The sequence below is a fragment of the Paralichthys olivaceus genome, chromosome 18 (genome assembly GCF_024713975.1).
Source record: "Paralichthys olivaceus isolate ysfri-2021 chromosome 18, ASM2471397v2, whole genome shotgun sequence".
Taxonomy (NCBI): Eukaryota; Metazoa; Chordata; class Actinopteri; order Pleuronectiformes; family Paralichthyidae; genus Paralichthys; species Paralichthys olivaceus.
Window position 1 is genome coordinate 2,826,323 of NC_091110.1, and position 20,025 is coordinate 2,846,347.

Sequence of the window (20,025 nt, forward strand, 5' to 3'; positions counted from 1 at the left end):
AAATTCCAGTCTGGAACATGCTGGCGTCAACTACAGGGAATTATGAGACACCCAGTACATATTTTAATCAAGGCAAGAGCGACTACATGACACATTGGTGGTATCAGGCTTTATTAGGATACACACCTGCATTTCCTCCTATGCATATATGATAAATAAAAGGAGACAGAGAGGTGCCAGTTCCCTCTCCCTGTGGGACCCCAAAGAGGAGAGTAGCACATGACCGGAGGTATCTACGAGTCCAAGCATGACAGAGAAAGGCCTAGATGGACCAAAATTAAGAATCACATCACGGATGCCAAATACATATTTTCAGATATTGTGTCAGAGGCTAAGCTGTGGTCCGCACCAGTAACAGTTAAAAAGGGAGCAGTGTAAACGCTTCAGATCCTGAAATGGTTTGTCGTATAAAGGGCACAACAGATCAATCAATCGATACATTTGTATGTGTATAGACCACATTCACAAATTACTTTTTCCTAAACAATCTGTACAAAGTGTCCTCAATCCTTGACTAGGGTGAGGAAGAACTTACAAAACAAAAGCTATTGCAGAGAAAAAACACCCAAAAGAGCCTCATGTGAGGGATCTGCTGCCAGGACGGACAGACAAGCATTGGTTGTTGCATTGCAACAGAGAAAATCAACAAAATAACAATATTTACAACATTCATGAGAAAAGACAGTATCTAACATACAGTAGAGGTGTATCACTGTTTAATGCATTATGAAAAAGATGTCTGACAGAGATGAAGGGAGAGGAAGAGGGGGTCGAAGGTGCACACACTGACCAAAGAACTAAAACTTTTCATTTGGGGTTCGATGTTTCCATGATGGCCCTTCCCCTTGGGGACAAACAGTTAAACAATGAACTTTGAACGCACCACTTGTTAGCGCCGACATCGTCGTTTGACCGACAGATGGCGACAAACCCGCGGCAGTTACTAACTCACCGACGTCACAATCGCGTTCATTAATAACGAAATAAAAAAAATTCGTCTCTGACCTGCGAAGCTCCCGGTGCTGCACGAAGAATCAGGGAGAACGCGAGGCTGGAGCCCGGGAGCGACGCTTCCGCAACCCGAGGCCTCCTCCTGCTGAGACCTGTTGAGAGGATGGAGGAGCTGCGGGAGGAGGTGGATCCGTGAGGTGGATGCTCAGCCAGCGGACCCACCATCACATCCATCCTCCCACGGCAGATACATGAGTCAACATGGCCGCGGAGCAGCCCCGTCTGTAGACGCGGAACGCAGAAACACGCAGGTGAAGGAAACACGTGGAGGGGACAGCCTGTGGGTTTCACCTCGTGTGATCGCGGCTGCGCTCACCACAGACGCGTCCCACTGTGTTCAGCAGACATTAAGAATCCACAGGTAAGTGCTTGTTACATAACCTCACGCTCGAATGCAGTAATCCCCACAGATTTCAGTTTTTATCCCCATCTCTTTAATTCTAGCCTAACCTCTTATTATTATTATCACTATTATTGTTTCGATCAGTGGCTCCACTTGTCTGTTTAATGGATCTCCCTGCGATGAGCTGATGTTATTGCCTCTCTCTCATCAGATGGCGTTCATGTCCCGGTTCTCTCGGTCCCGGAGCAGCTCCAGGTCTCCGAGCCGAAAAGACTCGGAGCGCGTCCCCCCGAACCTGAGCGTGTCTGAGCTGGAGCGGCTGCTGTACACGGGCAAGACGGCCTGTAACCACGCGGACGAAGTGTGGCCACGACTCTACATAGGAGACCAGTGAGTTTACATAACCCTCCCGCCATTTATAATAACGCTCTGTGCCACTGTGTTGATGGAAACTTAAAGGGATAGTTCACCCAAAAATTCACCCATCATCTAAGATTTATGGTTCCACACACAGCATGCAACGTGCAAACAGGGAGCAATTAGGGGGGTTTGGTGCCTTGCTCAAGGGCACCTCCACAGTGCCCAGGAGGTGAACTGGCACCTCTCCAACTTCCGTCCATGCTGGACTTGAACTGGCCACCCTCCGGTTCCCAAGCCAAGTCGCTATGGACTGAGCTACTGCCTCCCTGCTCACCACCGTGCCAATGGAGGGGTGGGTGAAGTGTGTGAGTGCACGAAACACTTCTGGAGTGTCAGGGGTAAACAGTGTTGCAGCCATATTCAATAGAATTGAAGTAAATGGTGACCACGTCTTCAAATGTATAAAAACAACAGACGAAAAACATCTGTGGTGTCATCATGTCCATAAGCCCAGACGTCCAAATATGACTGGAAAAACATTCAAACTTGAACATCAGGGCTTACGGACACTTGGATGACACCACAGCAGTAGAATGGAAGCATTTTATGTTTTTTTCTGTTGTTGTTTTTTTTGCATTTGAAGAATCAGTCACCATTTACTTCAGTTGTATGGGATTTGGCTGCAACGCTGTTTACCCCTGAGACTCCTAAAGTGTTTTGTGGACTCAAACACTTCCCCCACCCCTCCATCGGCATAGTGGTGAGGAGATAATGACTTCATTTCCATTTCTGGATGAACAATCCCTTTAATGCACACATTAATGGAGTGCTGTCAGCAGGAGTGTTTTGCCATTTGGCTAAATGGAAACACTATATTCTATGCTATCCTAAGAGATGTAATAACAACAGTGGTTTTTAATGTGTAGAGGCTCCATGTGAGGAGAGGAGTCCTGAGAATCATATTATGAGCCCTGAGCAAGTGGGATATAGTTTGAGGTTAAGTGGGGCACCCATGTTGAATGAAGCATTTCTGCAGCAGCATGCATCTTAAGTCAATAAGGCACAAGGCTGCACAAGTGGACTCAGGATGTTAAAGCTGCTGTAAGAATAAAAAACTTAATCTTTTATTTTTAGAATCTGTCTATGTGATATATAGTCTAAATGTAATCCTGTATGTACGTGTATTAACCATTTTACACGTGTCTATGCTGTATATCCATGTTACTAAACTGCATAAAGGGACTGAGCACTTTCACCATACTTCATTTATTTCATTTATTATTTACATGAAGTTGTTTATATTAAACTGGCAGTCACATGCAAATAATGTGCATGGCTGTCACCATATAGTCCTGACACCGAAAGTAATATTTAAACAATGCTAATAACTCACATACTAATAGTATGTAAACAATGGAGTGCCTCTAAAAGAATTCAAATTATTTTAATTCTTTTCCTGCTGTACCGTTCACACTCAACATATTAGGTTTTAGTTTTTTGTCCCATTTTGAGTATAGTTAATTTGCCATAACAGACAAACCACATAATTCATAGCATTATTTGTTTTAAATGATATTGCGACAGCTAACTACCTTCAACTTGACCCCATCAATGAGAAGTGAAAATCACTTTGACTGGCTGATGATGAGCTGTGAAAAAAAAACGACTTGTCTGCAGAGATATCGCATCAGATCGACGTGAACTGGCCAAGCTGGGCATCACACACATCCTCAACTGTGCACAGAGTAAGTGGCGCGGCGGAGCCGAGTATTACGCCGGCATGAACATCACCTATCACGGCATCGAGGCCCACGACTCCCCCACCTTCGACATGAGTGTCAACTTCTATCCTGCCGCAGAGTTCATCCACAAAGCCCTGACAAGTGGAGGTGAGTTTGTGAATGTGGACAGTAAAAGTTAGGTTTAACACTTTAGTAAACAGAGTGCAATTATGTTGATGGCTGTGGCCAAAAGTGTAGAAAAACTTACTTTTCGTGTCTTTTTATTTTACTCAAAACTTTTTTACAATAGCTTTGGATCAGTATGTAAAATTTCAAGATACCAACCCCCAGATATTACATAACTTGCATTTGTTATCATCAAAAACACAGTTAGCCACAGTGAATTGTGATATTCATTTGTATGCAAAAGTTTTTTTGTGGGTTTTTAAATTGAAATAAATACAACATTAAAATTCTTAAAAAATACCCAAAAATGTAACTATAGCTGTGGTTAGTGGACACATTGCAACAAGAAGTTTTGTTTTTGCCCATACTGCCTTCCACCTGAGAAAGATGCCATAAAGAAAAATGCTTGCAAGCACATTTTGCATTAATACAATGCTCTGTATTCTCAGTAATAAGCCTTCAAAGTTGTGGTAATGAGGTGACTGCACTCTAGCAATTGAACATGTGATTTAGTGTTTTGCATTTTGTGATTATAATCGAAGACTTTTTAAAAACCTCATCGCATTAAGAAAATATTTAATCTGTTGTGAAAACGGAGCCAAAGCGAATACTGCGAGTGCTGAGTTACATTTTATCCTCCTGCATGTTTCGAAGCCGCCTGTCCACTACCAGGACACACGTTCTCCTGTTATTTGATTTCACACTGTCTGTGTTGCTGATTTAGAGCTGAGGCCTGTTGAAGCTACGGTAAATAGGCCTATACAAAACACCTCATTATGTGATGATCGCCAGTTGTTTTTGTCTTTTATCACCTGTTGTCCGCTCCAGCCGCATTATTAAGAGAAAGGAGGAAAACCATTCAAATGAACTTAACTTAAAAGTCACTTTACTGAGTAACTAATTACTTTATGCAAAAGCAGTAACTTGTAACTGTAACTTATCGCAAAAATTCAGTAACCTGCCGTACACCAAAGAAACCATGCAAAATTAACTAGCTACAAAGTGATGTCATGAAAAAACATTTAGAGTAGAGGGAGGAGGCATGATAAATGTGATAACAGGCATGTTCCTATCGTTCCTATTGTTCTCTGTGTGTAGGTAAGGTGCTGGTCCACTGCACTGTGGGGGTGAGCCGCTCAGCCACTCTGGTGCTGGCCTACCTGATGATCAGACAAAACCTGACTCTGGTGGAGGCCATCAAAACAGTGAAAGACCACCGAGGCGTCATCCCCAACCGGGGCTTCCTGCGCCAGCTCAACGGCCTGGACGGCATCCTGAGAGAGAGCCGCAAGACGTCGCCGCAGAGCTGAAAACACCTTCAGAAAAACATGGTATCTGAGGTAGCGGCACGCCCCGGTTACACTGAGGGAGATAATGGGACCGAGTCAGGAGCAACCTGTGGGTTTCTGACACTGTGGCTCTGACAGGCAGCAGGTGATCTGAGGATCTGTCTGATATGAGTAGCGTCAATGCTCATTCATTATTATTCCAGTTATAATCAAACACCACAAGCGCTTGATAGTAAGTGTTCAGTCAAGTCCATGTTGTTTATGATCTGGAGATACCACTTACATTTAATTGCCAAACAGCACCCTTACCTGAATGATTCATTAAAATCAAGTCTAGTCAGTGTTATTGATCAGAAATGCGTTTTTCAGGACATAATCGTTAGAACCCATGACAAAGCAGCCCTGGCCTCAATGCATGGTCACACCAGCGTGTAAAACAGCAGAATTTCACAGCGAAAATAAATCCGATTTTTAAAATGCTTTGGTCACAAGAAAGCCATTCAGATAATGGAAGGTAGAACCCGAGTGTCCAAAATGGAGGAAGATATTGTAGCTTTGTCAGTGTCTCTGTGTGTGTCGTCACCTTTTAATCCGGAGATATTTGCTTTCTTTTTGTTTGGTTTTTCTGTGTGCTTGAAGCATCACCCCAGTGGGGGATCTCCTGCCGTGTTCTCACATCGAATTCTCCTGAATTTCTACAGACTTTATACTAAGGGGCCAGCCGGAGAAAGTCTGCAGGTAATCCGGAGCCGCTCGCTCGGACATTTGCGTTCACACAAGCGACTCCTCCAGAGAAAATACGGAGGATCTGCGGAGTTCGGTGCATGTCTGAAAGCATCTTAAGAGTTTAACTGCCTCACAACAGATTGTTTAACAGTTATGAGATCGGCGTTAATGAGTCTCTTGAGTGTTGACCTGTGTTAGCTTTGCTGGCTCACGCACAGTTCATAATACCAGGTGTGAGTCAACGGCAAATTAAAGACAAACTAGGAAGACGCTCAGGGAACTATTTTGACTGACTAGCATGTTTCCTACTACACAATCAAGCCTCTAGAACTAGTGCTTCATGAATTCAGCTGTACTGCATTCTGGTGTGACCAGGCCGAGACTCAAGTGCTGCATGAGAAAATGTGTTGATCTTTATAAACTGATTTAAAATCTTCATGATCTCTCTAAAAGCCTAAAAGCTATTAAAAAAGGATCTTTACAGGGCTGTAACATACAAAGCAATGTGAATCCAGCAAGGGGACATTAGTTTTATGTCATTCCTGTCCGTGCGAACTAATCAAAGTAAGAGACGCCCCAAAATGATCAATAGATTGAAACAGAACACCCTCCTAAGAGTGTGTGCTTACAGCTCAAAGACACATCAGCCCAGGGATGAGCAGCCCCAGTCAAGTTGGCAAGCGTTTGTCCATGAGGGGTCATAAAACAAAAGGTTTGAAAACCTTCTTTCCAATCAAACTTCAGACCATTCCACTGAAACCTATCAAGACAGGAATTCTGATTGTATTGTACCACTGTAACATAATCATAATCTCTGTTACATTTGTTCTTATATCAAGACATTTCTACAATTCTTCTGTCCCTCTGTCTCAGTATCACTGCTCCAGTATCAAGAGGGGGACTGCAGTGTTGACATGATCAGATCAGTTGGAAATATATTCAATTATCTCAGTGGCAGATCATTGCCGCTTGTTTTGATAAAAGGAGATTTACAGACAGTACTGCCACTGCCTCCTGGTGCCACCAGTAAAATCGAGTTCATCTCATTTAACGATGTAACTATTGATGACTTTGTTTTTCAATGAATCTGCTGACCGTTTTTATGATTAATTGATTAATTGATTGTCAAAAAGTTTAAAAAAGTTTAAAAAAAGCCAAACAACAACATCCCAGAGCCCAGACTATGACAATTTACATCTGGATCTTCCATCCATGAGTATCCTTTGAGGGGCGCAGGGGCTGGAACCAATCCCCACTGACATTAGGTGAGATACAGGGTTCACCCTGGTCACCAGCCTACCACATTTAAATTAGTTGTTATCTCCTTTCTATCAATTAACAAATCAATCAATCAATTAATTATTTCAGTCTGAGTGTTTTTATCAGCGACTCTGGATCTTCTGTATAGCACTTTGAGGACTGAAGTGGCTCAGGGTTGGGAATTAGAGGCCCCCAACTTGTTTTTATGTGGGGCCCTAAAATAACCACACCTGGCCCTGGCCAAATATGGGCTCCACTGTCTTTTGTAATCAATGCGGAGGTAAAACCTTTGATATCAGCAGTCAGAAAGAAGATTCTCACTCGGCGATGATAGTTTCTTCTTTCGGCTTCCTTCTTTACATTCAGCAAGTGTCATTAAGTAGCCCTGAACAACTCACAATCTAGTTGTAGCCCAGGTCTGAAACCAGCACTGTTATGTAGCCTATTGATTATAGTATTACAGTGTTGTCACAATCTGTACACACCTTTTATCTGTGGTGAGGTTGAGCATAGCAACATACAATATAATATGTTGTTGGTTCAGTTAATTGTTTCAATCCAGTGTTTTTTAATGGATATCTTGTATGAGATGATCTGAAATTCCGCCAGTTGACGACAGACTTACACCCATTTGGACAGGATTAACAACTAAGGGGAGATGAAAAAGAAGTATTCACTGTGCAGACTTCACTGCATAACTTACTCAAATCTGAACACAGACCCATCTACTGTGACTTTCACTTCCCGAGGCTATCATTATGTATATTCAGAGGAAAAGCCCATAAATCAGCCTGGAAGACAGAAAAAGACACTTGAGAATGTGTATTTGAATTATAAGATTTCTCAGTGATAATTGTCACATCTATAGATACATGCACTCCAAATTGGTTTAAAATCCCCCCAACTCCCTTAAAATAAATCCAGTCCAAATGGGGCTCTAGACCCAAAATCACATTTGTGCATCACTTCAACTTTACAGTAAGTGTCAGCAGCCCAGAGTCATACTCTTAAGTGATGGTTTAATATGCAAGCACCTGAAGTATTTAGAATAAACTGTGGGACTGTGCAGTGGGAGACAATACCACAAATGTGCCATTGTAAAAGCTACCAACTGCCTGGATAACAGGAGAGTGCACAGTGCTCAGTGCTGAATTACAAAGTCTGCTTTTATGTCTTGGTGGTAATTAAGGGTAATTGTGTTCTCATGCTAGTGAAAAACAATAGACTAACCAATGCTGAAATTTAAACCAGCTTTTCAAATATGTGCGTGTTATTAATGATACCTCAAGTGTAACGTTTGATACATATTGTTGTGACTTGTGGTGTTTCTCCGTGCTGTTTCGACATCACCATCTGGGAGAAGGGGTGAACCGAAATTACAGTGCAGATTTATACAGACTGTACAAATGTGGATTTGAAGATATACTTCTACATTTGGGATAATTGTGATTTCCTGCAGAGAGTTAGCAACTCCACTCCTTAGTCTTTGTTACTAGAAAAAGAGAGGGGATTAGCCTAGCTTAGCATAAAGACTGGAGCATGGGTAAATAGCCTGGTTCTGTCCAAAATTCAGAAATCTAGTCAAGCAGAAATAAATAAATTAAAAAGAATAAATAAATCATTACAAATTAGGGGGACTCATAACAAGTTCCAATGTCTGCTGTGAAGAAGAGTCTGCACATGCTGAAGTAATAATAATAAAAAGAATGGATTCCTGAGTTTACACACCAAAACCAAAGCAGCTGTAATTTCCATTGTTTTGTTGAATGAAATTGTACTAGCCTATTTAATAAGCTGTAGCGAACAAGCGAATTAATTCTACCTTGGTGAGGTGGTGGAAAACTGTCTCCATTGACTTTTTGATATGTCCAAATGACTTGTTTTAAAGAAAAAAAATGCTAAATAGATGTAAAATATGCACCTAATAGCGACATATGGTTCAGTGTGTAGAAAGTGGCGACATCTAGTGGTGAAGTTGCAGGTTGCAGCTGAATACCCCTCACCTAAACCGAGTTGCTAATTATTTTACTGTGCTATGACTGCACAATCACTGCTAGGGTTTGCTAACTGATATTTAGCCATTTTGACAAACTTTGTTTTGAACTAGGCTAGATCTTTCTCCCTGCTTTCAGTCTATATGCTAAGGTATGTTAAGCTAATTGATCCTGGTTGTGGATTTATATTCAACCTAAAAACATTTATCACATCAACTCACTCTTTGCGAGAAGGTAAATTTCCTATTTGTTTTGCATTACGTCCTTGGAAAGCAAAGCAGAGCAACAGACAATCCAGACATGGATAGTGTGTATGTGTATAGGACAAGGACAAGTTATTAGCATTGTGTGTTAAATGAATACCAATTTGCATTATAGCTGGCTACTTGGGGACCAAGTTGACCCAAAGGTCACATCAGACCCCAACACCTCAGATGTTAGATCACAGGTCTTTTCATGAGATCCTTGATATTCTCAATCGGCACGTTTTAACTGTTACAACACCGAGGAATCACTTTTTGATCGGGGCCTCTTCAACCATTACCATCTTTACCTTTGCTGTATTAGATGTGTATGTTTTGTATTTGTGGTTTTTACTGTGATGTGATTGGCTGTCCGTTGGTCTCAATTCCTGTTTATATTAATATTATTTCTACTCACGGCGACCTTTCTATAGGGAAACTTGAATTCTTATGAATTTATTTATTATCATTCTCTTTGAAGGAGAAAGTGGCAAAGGAGATGTTGATGCCTTAACATGTGTACTTCAAGTTGGTTTTTAGACCTGTGTTTCTATGTTTTTACTGTGAACACCACTGAGAATTGAAACTTTGTTTTGATAAATTCAGAACCAAGTCAAAAATAAAAAAATTAACTTCTAACTGATTTGTTGTACTTCATTTTGTATAACTATAACTATCTTTAACTATATTGTGTGTCAATCACCTAGTAGAGCACATCTCTTGGAAATTGCCAGTTGTTGAGGATTTTGTTTTTCCCTCATTTCAGGTATTCCAAGGCTGTACATTTTTCATTGACCTTTATTTTAATATTTGTTTCAGCAAAAGTGTACCTACACATAGATATATACATAAATGCATAACTGGATTTCTCCCTCACAAATGCTTAGAAACTAAATTAGATCACACACAACTTTGATGTTGCTTTATTTACATCATCAACGTCATGAATTTAAGTCAGAGATTGTTAACAAATGTGGTCCTTACAGAAAAACTGGAAGGTAGGACATATTCTACTGATATTGTAGATATGCACCATCTCAAAGATTAACTGGGATGTGGATGATAAGGAGAAATCTGACAGGAGAGCAGACTGACATGAAGGAACTGAGTGAGTTGGACTAATTTAATTCACCACAGTCGGCAATGACAACCTTGGCATTAGTCGCACCGCTTTCTGAGCCATACTTCTCCATTGCCTCGATAACTTTTGTTCCCTCCACAGCTTTGCCAAACACCACATGCTTCCCGTCCAGCCTGAGGAGGAGAGGAGACGATGAATATATGAGACCAACAAATTGTTTGTTTTCATCTCAATGCAGGTGTGCACAAGTAACAGTGGAGCTCACCATGAAGTTTTACCAGTGCAGAGGAAGAACTGGGACCCGTTGGTGTTGGGTCCAGCATTAGCCATCGACAGTGTTCCTGGGCCTGTATGTTTCAACTGAAAGTTCTCATCAGGAAACTTCTCTCCGTAGATGGATTTGCCTCCAGTTCCATTGTGGTTGGTAAAGTCTCCTCCCTGTAAAACAAAGTTGAATCAGCACATGTGGTGTCTCTGGAATATTCAGTTTGACTGTCTTCCATTTGATCGAACTAAATGTTTTATTCACTGTTCATTTTATGCCTGTTTTTGAAACATTGTTTATTGATGTGTTTGTATCTCTGCCTTGCAAGGTGACCTTGAGTGCTCTGAAAGGTACCTATAAATAAAATGTATTATTATTATTATTAATACATGTGGTAGCAGCCGTCATGATTAAGGTTCAACTTGAGCTTAAATCTAAACTGTACCTGGCACATGAATCCAGGGATGATACGGTGAAACGTGGAGCCCTTGTAGCCAAAACCTTTCTCTCCAGTGCACAAAGCACGGAAATTTTCTGTAAGTAAAGATTCTGTCAATCCTCAAGAAAACTTATACCAACTAAAACAAGCACAAAATAAAAACATTGTAACTGGAGATTTTTCCTATTTCCTTGTTCTCCTTGTAGGACATTTGGGAAAAACAGGAAGCAGACACATTTTGTTGTCAGATACATCACAGTAAATCTGAGTTTTGTTATATTTTTGCAGTGTTTAAGTGTCAATGTTAATGATCTTTAAATCCTAAAAAGGCTCTGGAGAGACATGGAGGCAGATCAAAAAGCTTTGCAGAAGACACAAACTACTAAATGTATGAAGTCATAATAACACCAGAAGGACTCAGTTGCATGTCTACTTGTGTCAATGTTTTACCCTCACATTTGACTCTAGGACCGGATATTCAGGTTTTTTTAATCGATGCGTCAGCCAAACAAGTATTTGGGTGTGTACAACAAGCCTGAGCCTGATGCTGTGTGCAGTAACTGAAAGTTTTTCTCTGTCTCACCCACCTGCCGTCTTTGGGACCACATCTGCCCGCAACTGCAAGACACAGGGATTTTTTACACGAGTGAACAGTTTGACACATAATACACACAGTCAAGAGGAACAGTGAGATACTCTGTAAACTAAAGCTTTGTAAAGGACAGGCCCAGAATACCTGAAGCCTCAAATGTGACAAAGGCAACAACAACATGGGCAAAGAGGCTTTTTTATTCCAGTTGACCACACTAAGCCCAGCTTCATACATGAATAACAGCTGCCTGACCGATATCAGTATTACAGATAAATGCTCATTATACTATGCACCATTTGTAAGTATTCTGTTGATGTACTTTACTTTTATATGTCATATACTTAGCTGACTTTCATTAGATGCTGTATGTTTATTGCTTATCTTATTGATGAAGAGCTGTAGTTTCTATTCATATATCGGTTTTTCATTGTGTGAAGTGAATGTGATCAACCTGCTAGGAAAGCGATGTTAAAGATTAACATCCGTCATTTAACGTAGCCACTAGGTGGTGCCGTGACTGAGACTGAATATTGTCATGTAGATGTCTTCTGAGACATGTGTAGTTTGGCACAGACTTGACAAAGCACACGCTAGTTATAAGCTACTTCCTGTTTCATCAGTACTGAAATTCCATGCCACGGAACTGCATTGAAGAAAAACTGAAAAGTTGCTTTGCCTTTAAAATTATCAGAGTAATCAAACCATGATGCCACACCCATGCATGAGTCTTATTCAATCAGAGCATTTTCACAAGACACATTTTGTGACTTTTCAAGTATGTTCAGGACTGAAAATGAGAAGAAAGACATAAAGCATTAAGGGACCAACTAGGTCCTTATGGGTAATCATACCATTCTGTCCTCAGGCCCCAATAAAAAGGAAACATTTGCTGGTATCTGTGTATAAACCTGCTTTTAATGTTAAAGCTGCACCTGAGAACATGTCAGTCACACCTACAGCCTGTTTGTATATAATCCAACTTTAAATTGTGCATAGTCAAAATTAAATATGAATAGTCAGTGATTGATTAATCTTACCTGCATTACAATCCTGCCAGCAGGAGCGCCACCAATGGTGATGTCAAAGAAAACTCTGGGATTTGCCATTTTCACAAACCTGCCTCTGTGTTGCTTATAATGTAAAAGTTAAACTAGAAGTGAATCCTGTCAACTTGTCAGACTCACTGGTTCTAAGCAGCTGACATAAGAGCTGACAACAGCCAATCACAGCCCCCGTCCTCCTCAAAGGCTCAAAATTGGACCAATTGTAATGAACATGTGAGTTGAGGTGTGGGTTGATTGGTCGAACCTGTTTCAGGACAGCTCGCAAGGGCGGAGCTGTGGCCAGAGAGAAAAGGCTGCAGTGGAAAAGCTGAAAAATACTCTTCTGTCCTCAACAATATTCCTTAACCTGGAAGCTCAGAGTTCATCTGCACTTATACAGCAGTTTTTTTTAAAACAAATTTAACCAGAGGTGGAAAAAGTACACATATGCTTTACTCAAATCATAATATCATAAGACAGTGAGAATAATTTGCTCTTGTTCATTATCAGTGATGTTGGATGATTCTTCTCTTTCCTCCATGTGCTTATTCCTCATCACAGACATATGAACATACACACTCACACACTTCTACCTATTAAGTTAATGCCTATACTCACCTCTAGTGTTTTACAACAATCAAAAAGTTACACCATGTTATTACAGCACTTGATAAATATTCTTAGGCTTTAATCCAATTCTCTTGTTGTGGCAAAAACGTCCCTTACAGCTTAATACATACATTAAGAGAAAATACACAAATACACACAGCTGGAGTTTTCTAACAGATGTTTGAAACTGAATGAGAGGACACACAAAGTGAAATTACTTTATTTATACAATCATCTTCACCATCATCCATTATCATCATCAATCTAAGTGAGAGCTTGTTAACAAATGTGGTCCTTAAGGACAGACTGGAATGTACAACATATGAATATTGGACAAACATTTTTCGACTGTTTCTTCTTCTACTGATACTGTAGATATGCACCATCTCAAAGAGAAACTGGGATGTGGATGATAAGGATAAATCTGACAGGAGAGCAGACTGACATGAAGGAACTGAGTGAGTTGGACTAATTTAATTCACCACAGTCCGCAATGACAACCTTGGCTTTAGTTGCACCGCTTTCTGAGCCATGCTTCTCCATTGCCTTGACAACATCCATTCCCTCCACAGCTTTGCCAAACACCACATGCTTCCCGTCCAGCCTGAGGAGGAGAGGAGACGATGAATATTTGAGACCAACAAATTGTTTGTTTTCATCTCAATGCAGGTGTGCACAAGTCACAGTGGAGCTCACCATGAAGTTGAAGATGTGCAGATGAAGAACTGGGACCCGTTGGTGTTGGGTCCAGCATTAGCCATCGACAGTGTTCCTGGGCTGATATGTTTCAACTGAAAGTTCTCATCAGGAAACTTCTCTCCATAGATGGATTTGCCTCCAGTTCCATTGTGGTTGGTAAAGTCTCCTCCCTGTAAAACCAAGTTGAGTCAGCACATGTGGTGTCGCTGGAATATTCAGTTTGACTGTCTTCCATTTGATCGATCTAAATGTTTTATTCACTGTTCATTTTATTCCTGTTTTTGAAACATTGTTTATTGATGTGTTTGTATCTCTGCCTTGCAAGGTGACCTTGAGTGCTCTGAAAGGCACCTATAAATAAAATGTATTATTATTATTATTAATACATGTGGTAGCAGCCGTCATGATTAAGGTTCAACTTGAGCTTAAATCTAAACTGTACCTGGCACATGAATCCAGGGATGATACGGTGAAACGTGGAGCCCTTGTAGCCAAAACCTTTCTCGCCAGTGCACAAAGCACGGAAATTTTCTGTAAGTAAAGATTCTGTCAGTCCTCAAGAAAACTTATACCAACTAAAACAAGCACAAAATAAAAACATTGTAACTGGAGATTTTTCCTATTTCCTTGTTCTCCTTGTAGGACATTTGGGAAAAACAGGAAGCAGACACATTTTGTTGTCAGATACAACACAGTAAATCTGAGTTTGGTTGTTTTTTCAAAAGTGTTAGTGTCGATGTTAGTGATCTTTAAAACAAAACAAGGCTCTGGAAAGACATAGAAGCAGATCGAGAAGGTTTACAGTCTTTTCAACACTTGTGCAGCTCCTAAAAGCAGAAAACACAAACTACTATATGTATTAAGTCATAATTACATCAAAACCTGTAAAGTAAAACATTTTGTAAAGTAAAATCTGAAGGGAATGACTGACAACCTCATTTCCACAGAGGCAAATATTTGTTCTTTGCACCGACTGAGAATAAATGAGGCCATGTGACTAACATTGGTCTATGAACAGTATCACAAGGACTCAGTTAAGTATTGTGCAGGTTTTAACCACTTGCCAACAGCTTTCTCTTCCTTCTTGTTGTTATTATCACTCACAGCAGTGGTAGCACTCACTTGCATGTCTCCTTGTGTCAATGTTTGACCCTCACATTTGACTATGGGACGGGATATTCAGGTTTTTTTAATCGATGCGACCGCCACAGTCTCAACCCATACGAGGAATAAAACCAGCTGAATGGAGACGCACTGTTTCTTCACTCAAACACAAGTATTTGGGTGTGTACAACAAGCATGAGCCTGATGCTGTGTGCAGTAACTCTGAAGGTTTTTCTCTGTCTCACCCACCTGCCGTCTTTGGGACCACATCTGCCTGCAGCTGCAAGACACAGGGATTTCTTACACGAGTGAACAGTTTGACACATAATACACACAGTCAAGAGGAAGAGTGAGATACTCTGCAAACTAAAGCTTTGAAGTGAATGTGATCAACCTGCTAGGAAAGCGATGTTACAGTTTAACATCCGTCATTTAACGTAGCCACTAGGTGGTGCCGTGACTGAGACTGAATATTGTCATGTAGATGTCTTCTGAGACGTGTAGTTTGGCACAGACTTGACAAAGCACACGCTAGTTATAAGCTACTTCCTGTTTCATCAGTACTGAAATTCCATGCCACGGAACTGCATTGAAGAAAAACTGAAAAGTTGCTTTGTCTTTAAAATTATCAGAGTAATCAAACCATGACGCCACACCCATGCATGAGACTTATTCAATCAGAGCATTTTCACAAGACACATTTTGTGACTTTTCAAGTATGTTCAGGACTGAAAATGAGAAGAAAGACAAAAAGCATTAAGGGACCAACTAGGTCCTTATGGGTAATCATACCATTCTGTCCTCAGGCCCCAATAAAAAGGAAACATTTGCTGGTATCTGTGTATAAACCTGCTTTTAATGTTAAAGCTGCACCTGAGAACATGTCAGTCACACCTACAGCCTGTTTGTATATAATCCAACTTTAAATTGTGCATAGTCAAAATTAAATATGAATAGTCAGTGATTGATTTATCTTACCTGCATTACAATCCTGCCAGCAGGAGCGCCACCAATGGTGATGTCAAAGAAAACTCTGGGATTTGCCATTTTCACAAACCTGCCTCTGTGTTGCTTATAATGTAAAAGTTAAACTAGAAGTGAATCCTGTCAACTTGTCAGACTCACTGGCTCTAAGCAGCTGACATAAGAGCTGACAACAGCCAATCGCAGCCTCCGTCCTCCTCAAAGGCTCAAAATTGGACCAATTGTAATGAACATGTGAGTTGAGGTGTGGGTTGATTGGTCGAACCTGTTTCAGGACAGCTCGTAAGGGCGGAGCTGTGGCCAGAGAGAAAAGGCTGCAGTGGAAAAGCTGAAAAATAATCTTCTGTCCTCAACACTATTCCTTAACCTGGAAGGAAAGGTCATGAGGTCAAAGAGGATGAAGCCCAAAGGAGATCAGGGTCTGGAGCACATGAACATATGAACATTTGAGCATATGAACATATGAAGATATGAACATATGAAGATATGAACATACACTCACACACTTCTACCTATTAAGATAATGCCTATACTCACCTCTAGTGTTTTACAACAATCAAAAAGTTACACCATGTTATTACAGCACTTGATAAATATTCTTAGGTTTTAATCCAATTCTCTTGTTGTGGCAAAAACTTCCCTTACAGCTTAATACATACATAAAGAGAAAATACACAAATACACACAGCTGGAGTTTTCTAACAAATGTTTGAAACTGAATGAGAGGACACACAAAGTGAAATTACTTTATTTATACAATCATCTTCACCATCATCCATTATCATCATCAATCTAAGTGAGATCTTGTTAACAAATGTGGTCCTTAAGGACAGACTGGAATGTACAACATATGAATATTGGACAAACATTTTTAGACTGTTTCTTCTTCTACTGATACTGTAGATATGCACCATCTCAAAGATTAACTGGGATGTGGATGATAAGGAGAAATCTGACAGGAGAGCAGACTGACATGAAGGAACTGAGTGAGTTGGACTAATTTAATTCACCACAGTCGACAATGACAATCTTGGCTTTAGTTGCACCGCTTTCTGAGCCATGCTTCTCCATTGCCCTGACAACATCCATTCCCTCCACAATGTTGACAAACACCACATGCTTCCCGTCCAGCCTGAGGAGGAGACGATGAATATTTGAGACCAACAAATTGTTTGTCTTCATCTCAATGCAGGTGTGCACAAGTCACAGTGAAGCTCACCATGAAGTTTTACTAGTGCAGATGAAGAACTGGGACCCGTTGGTGTTGGGTCCAGCATTAGCCATGGACAGTGTTCCTGGGCCTGTATGTTTCAACTGAAAGTTCTCATCAGGAAACTTCTCTCCATAGATGGATTTGCCTCCAGTTCCATTGTGGTTGGTAAAGTCTCCTCCCTGGAAAACCAAGTTGAATCAGCACATGTGGTGTCTCTGGAATATTCAGTTTGACTGTCTTCCATTTGATCGAACTAAATGTTTTATTCACTGTTCATTTTATTCCTGTTTTTGAAACATTGTTTATTGATGTGTTTGTATCTCTGCCTTGCAAGGTGACCTTGAGTGCTCTGAAAGGCACCTATAAATAAAATGTATTATTATTATTATTAATACATGTGGTAGCAGCCGTCATGATTAAGGTTCAACTTGAGCTTAAATCTTAACTGTACCTGGCACATGAATCTAGGGATGATACGGTGAAATGTGGAGCCCTTGTAGCCAAAACCTTTCTCTCCAGTGCACAAAGCACGGAAATTTTCTGTAAGTAAAGATTCTGTCAATCCTCAAGAAAACTTATACCAACTAAAACAAGCACAAAATAAAAACATTGTAACTGGAGATTTTTCCTATTTCCTTGTTCTCCTTGTAGGACATTTGGGAAAAACAGGAAGCAGACACATTTTGTTGTCAGATACAACACAGTAAATCTGAGTTTGGTTGTTTTTGCAAAAGTGTTAGTGTCAATGTTAGTGATCTTTAAAACAAAACAAGGCTCTGGAAAGACATGGAGGCAGATCGAGAAGGTTTACAGTCAGGTTTTAACCACTTGCCAACAGCTTTCTCTTCCTTCTTGTTGTTATTATCACTCACAGCAGTGGTAGCACTCACTTGCATGTCTCCTTGTGTCAATGTTTGACCCTCACATTTGACTATGGGACGGGATATTCCGGTTTTTTTAATCGATGCGACAGCCACAGTCTCAACCCATACGAGGAATAAAACCAGCTGAATGGAGACGCACTGTTTCTTCACTCAAACACAAGTATTTGGGTGTGTACAACAAGCATGAGCCTGATGCTGTGTGCAGTAACTCTGAAGGTTTTTCTCTATCTCACCCACCTGCCGTCTTTGGGACCTCATCTGCCCGCAACTGCAAGACACAGGGATTTTTTACACGAGTGAACAGTTTGACACGTAATACACACAGTCAAGAGGAACAGTGAGATACTCTGCAAACTAAAGCTTTGTAAAGGACAGGCCCAGAATACCTGAAGCCTCAAATGTGACAAAGGCAACAACAACATGGGCAAAGAGGCTTTTTTATTCCAGTTGACCACACTAAGCCCAGCTTCATACATGAATAACAGCTGCCTGACCGATATCAGTATTACAGATAAATGCTCATTATACTATGCACCATTTGTAAGTATTCTGTTGATGTACTTTACTTTTATATGTCATATACTTAGCTGACTTTCATTAGATGCTGTATGTTTATTGCTTATCTTGTTAATGAAGAGCTGTAGTTTCTATTCATATATCGATTTTCATTGTGTGAAGTGAATGTGATCGACCTGCTAGGAAAGCGATGTTAAAGATTAACATCCGTCATTTAACGTAGCCACTAGGTGGTGCCGTGACTGAGACTGTATATTGTCATGTAGATGTCTTCTGAGACATGTGTAGTTTGGCACAGACTTGACAAAGCACACGCTAGTTATAAGCTACTTCCTGTTTCATCAGTACTGAAATTCCATGCCACGGAACTGCATTGAAGAAAAACTGAAAAGTTGCTTTGTCTTTAAAATTATCAGAGTAATCAAACCATGACGCCACACCCATGCATGAGACTTATTCGTTCAGAGAATTTTTACAAGACACTATTTGTGACTTTTCAAGTATGTTCAGGACTGAAAATGAGAAGAAAGACAAAAAGGGACCAACTAGGTCCTTATGGGTAATCATACCATTCTGTCCTCAGGCCCCAATAAAAAGGAAACATTTGCTGGTATCTGTGTATAAACCTGCTTTTAATGTTAAAGCTGCACCTGAGAACATGTCAGTCACACCTACAGCCTGTTTGTATATAAACCAACTTTAAATTGTGCATAGTCAAAATTAAATATGAATAGTCAGTGATTGATTAATCTTACCTGCATTACAATCCTGCCAGCAGGAGCGCCATCAATGGTGATGTCAAAGAAAACTCTGGGATCTCCCATTTTTACAAACCTGCCTCTGTGTTGCTTATAATGTAAAAGTTAAACTAGAAGTGAATCCTGTCAACTTGTCAGACTCACTGGCTCTAAGCAGCTGACATAAGAGCTGACAACAGCCAATCGCAGCCCCCGTCCTCCTCAAAGGCTCAAAATTGGACCAATTGTAATGAACATGTGAGTTGAGGTGTGGGTTGATTGGTCGAACCTGTTTCAGGACAGCTCGCAAGGGCGGAGCTGTGGCCAGAGAGAAAAGGCTGCAGTGGAAAAGCTGAAAAATAATCTTCTGTCCTCAACACTATTCCTTAACCTGGAAGCTCAGAGTTCATCTGCACTTATACAGCAGGTTTTTTTAAAACGACTTTAACCAGAGGTGGAAAAAGTACACATATGCTTTACTCAAATAGAAGTACAGATACTTGTGTGAAAGGTAACTTTCGGAAAAGTTTAAGTACTCATTCAACCTCTCAAGTAAAAGTATAACAATAACAGGCTGTGAGAAATGCTCAAAGTATAAAAGTAAGAGTATCATAAGACAGTGAGAATAATTTGCTCTTGTTCATTATCAGTGATGTTGGATGATTCTTCTCTTTCCTCCATGTGCTTATTCCTCATCACAGACATATGAACATACACACTCACACAC

The 20,025-nt window shown here is 40.5% G+C and overlaps 4 protein-coding genes across 5 annotated transcripts; 1 reads left to right on the top strand and 3 right to left on the bottom strand.

The window, feature by feature from the left end:
- The first annotated feature begins 1,149 nt into the window (after window positions 1-1,149).
- On the top strand, window positions 1,150-9,771 carry LOC109626011 (dual specificity protein phosphatase 26). 2 transcript variants are annotated; one of them, XR_011239068.1, is made up of 5 exons: window positions 1,199-1,372; window positions 1,566-1,744; window positions 3,392-3,603; window positions 4,720-8,793; window positions 9,214-9,771. XR_011239068.1 is itself a non-coding variant. In XM_020081667.2 (4 exons), the coding sequence occupies exons 2-4, from the start codon at window positions 1,566-1,568 to the stop codon at window positions 4,929-4,931; spliced, it is 603 nt and encodes a 200-aa protein (XP_019937226.1). In that variant the 5' UTR covers window positions 1,150-1,372; the 3' UTR covers window positions 4,932-9,771. The 2 variants fall into 2 exon arrangements, 1 of the variants encoding a protein (XP_019937226.1); XM_020081667.2 differs by having other exon boundaries at window positions 1,150-1,372; window positions 4,720-9,771.
- Window positions 9,772-10,039: 268 nt separating this feature from the next.
- LOC109626513 (peptidyl-prolyl cis-trans isomerase-like) lies at window positions 10,040-12,697 on the bottom strand. Its single transcript, XM_069513147.1, has 5 exons — window positions 12,547-12,697; window positions 11,505-11,535; window positions 10,924-11,012; window positions 10,479-10,651; window positions 10,040-10,386 (listed from the first exon to the last, which is right to left on the bottom strand). Exons 1-5 carry the CDS (start codon window positions 12,613-12,615, stop codon window positions 10,251-10,253), a joined length of 498 nt encoding a protein of 165 aa, XP_069369248.1. The 5' UTR covers window positions 12,616-12,697; the 3' UTR covers window positions 10,040-10,250.
- Window positions 12,698-13,444: 747 nt separating this feature from the next.
- Window positions 13,445-16,102, bottom strand: LOC138405358 (peptidyl-prolyl cis-trans isomerase-like). Its single transcript, XM_069513148.1, has 5 exons — window positions 15,943-16,102; window positions 15,214-15,244; window positions 14,303-14,391; window positions 13,858-14,030; window positions 13,445-13,765 (listed from the first exon to the last, which is right to left on the bottom strand). Exons 1-5 carry the CDS (start codon window positions 16,009-16,011, stop codon window positions 13,630-13,632), a joined length of 498 nt encoding a protein of 165 aa, XP_069369249.1. The 5' UTR covers window positions 16,012-16,102; the 3' UTR covers window positions 13,445-13,629.
- A 578-nt stretch (window positions 16,103-16,680) lies between these two features.
- LOC138405362 (peptidyl-prolyl cis-trans isomerase-like) lies at window positions 16,681-19,661 on the bottom strand. The gene is made up of 5 exons (XM_069513153.1): window positions 19,317-19,661; window positions 18,283-18,313; window positions 17,613-17,701; window positions 17,168-17,340; window positions 16,681-17,080 (listed from the first exon to the last, which is right to left on the bottom strand). Exons 1-5 carry the CDS (start codon window positions 19,383-19,385, stop codon window positions 16,945-16,947), a joined length of 498 nt encoding a protein of 165 aa, XP_069369254.1. The 5' UTR covers window positions 19,386-19,661; the 3' UTR covers window positions 16,681-16,944.
- Between the last annotated feature and the right edge of the window lie 364 nt (window positions 19,662-20,025).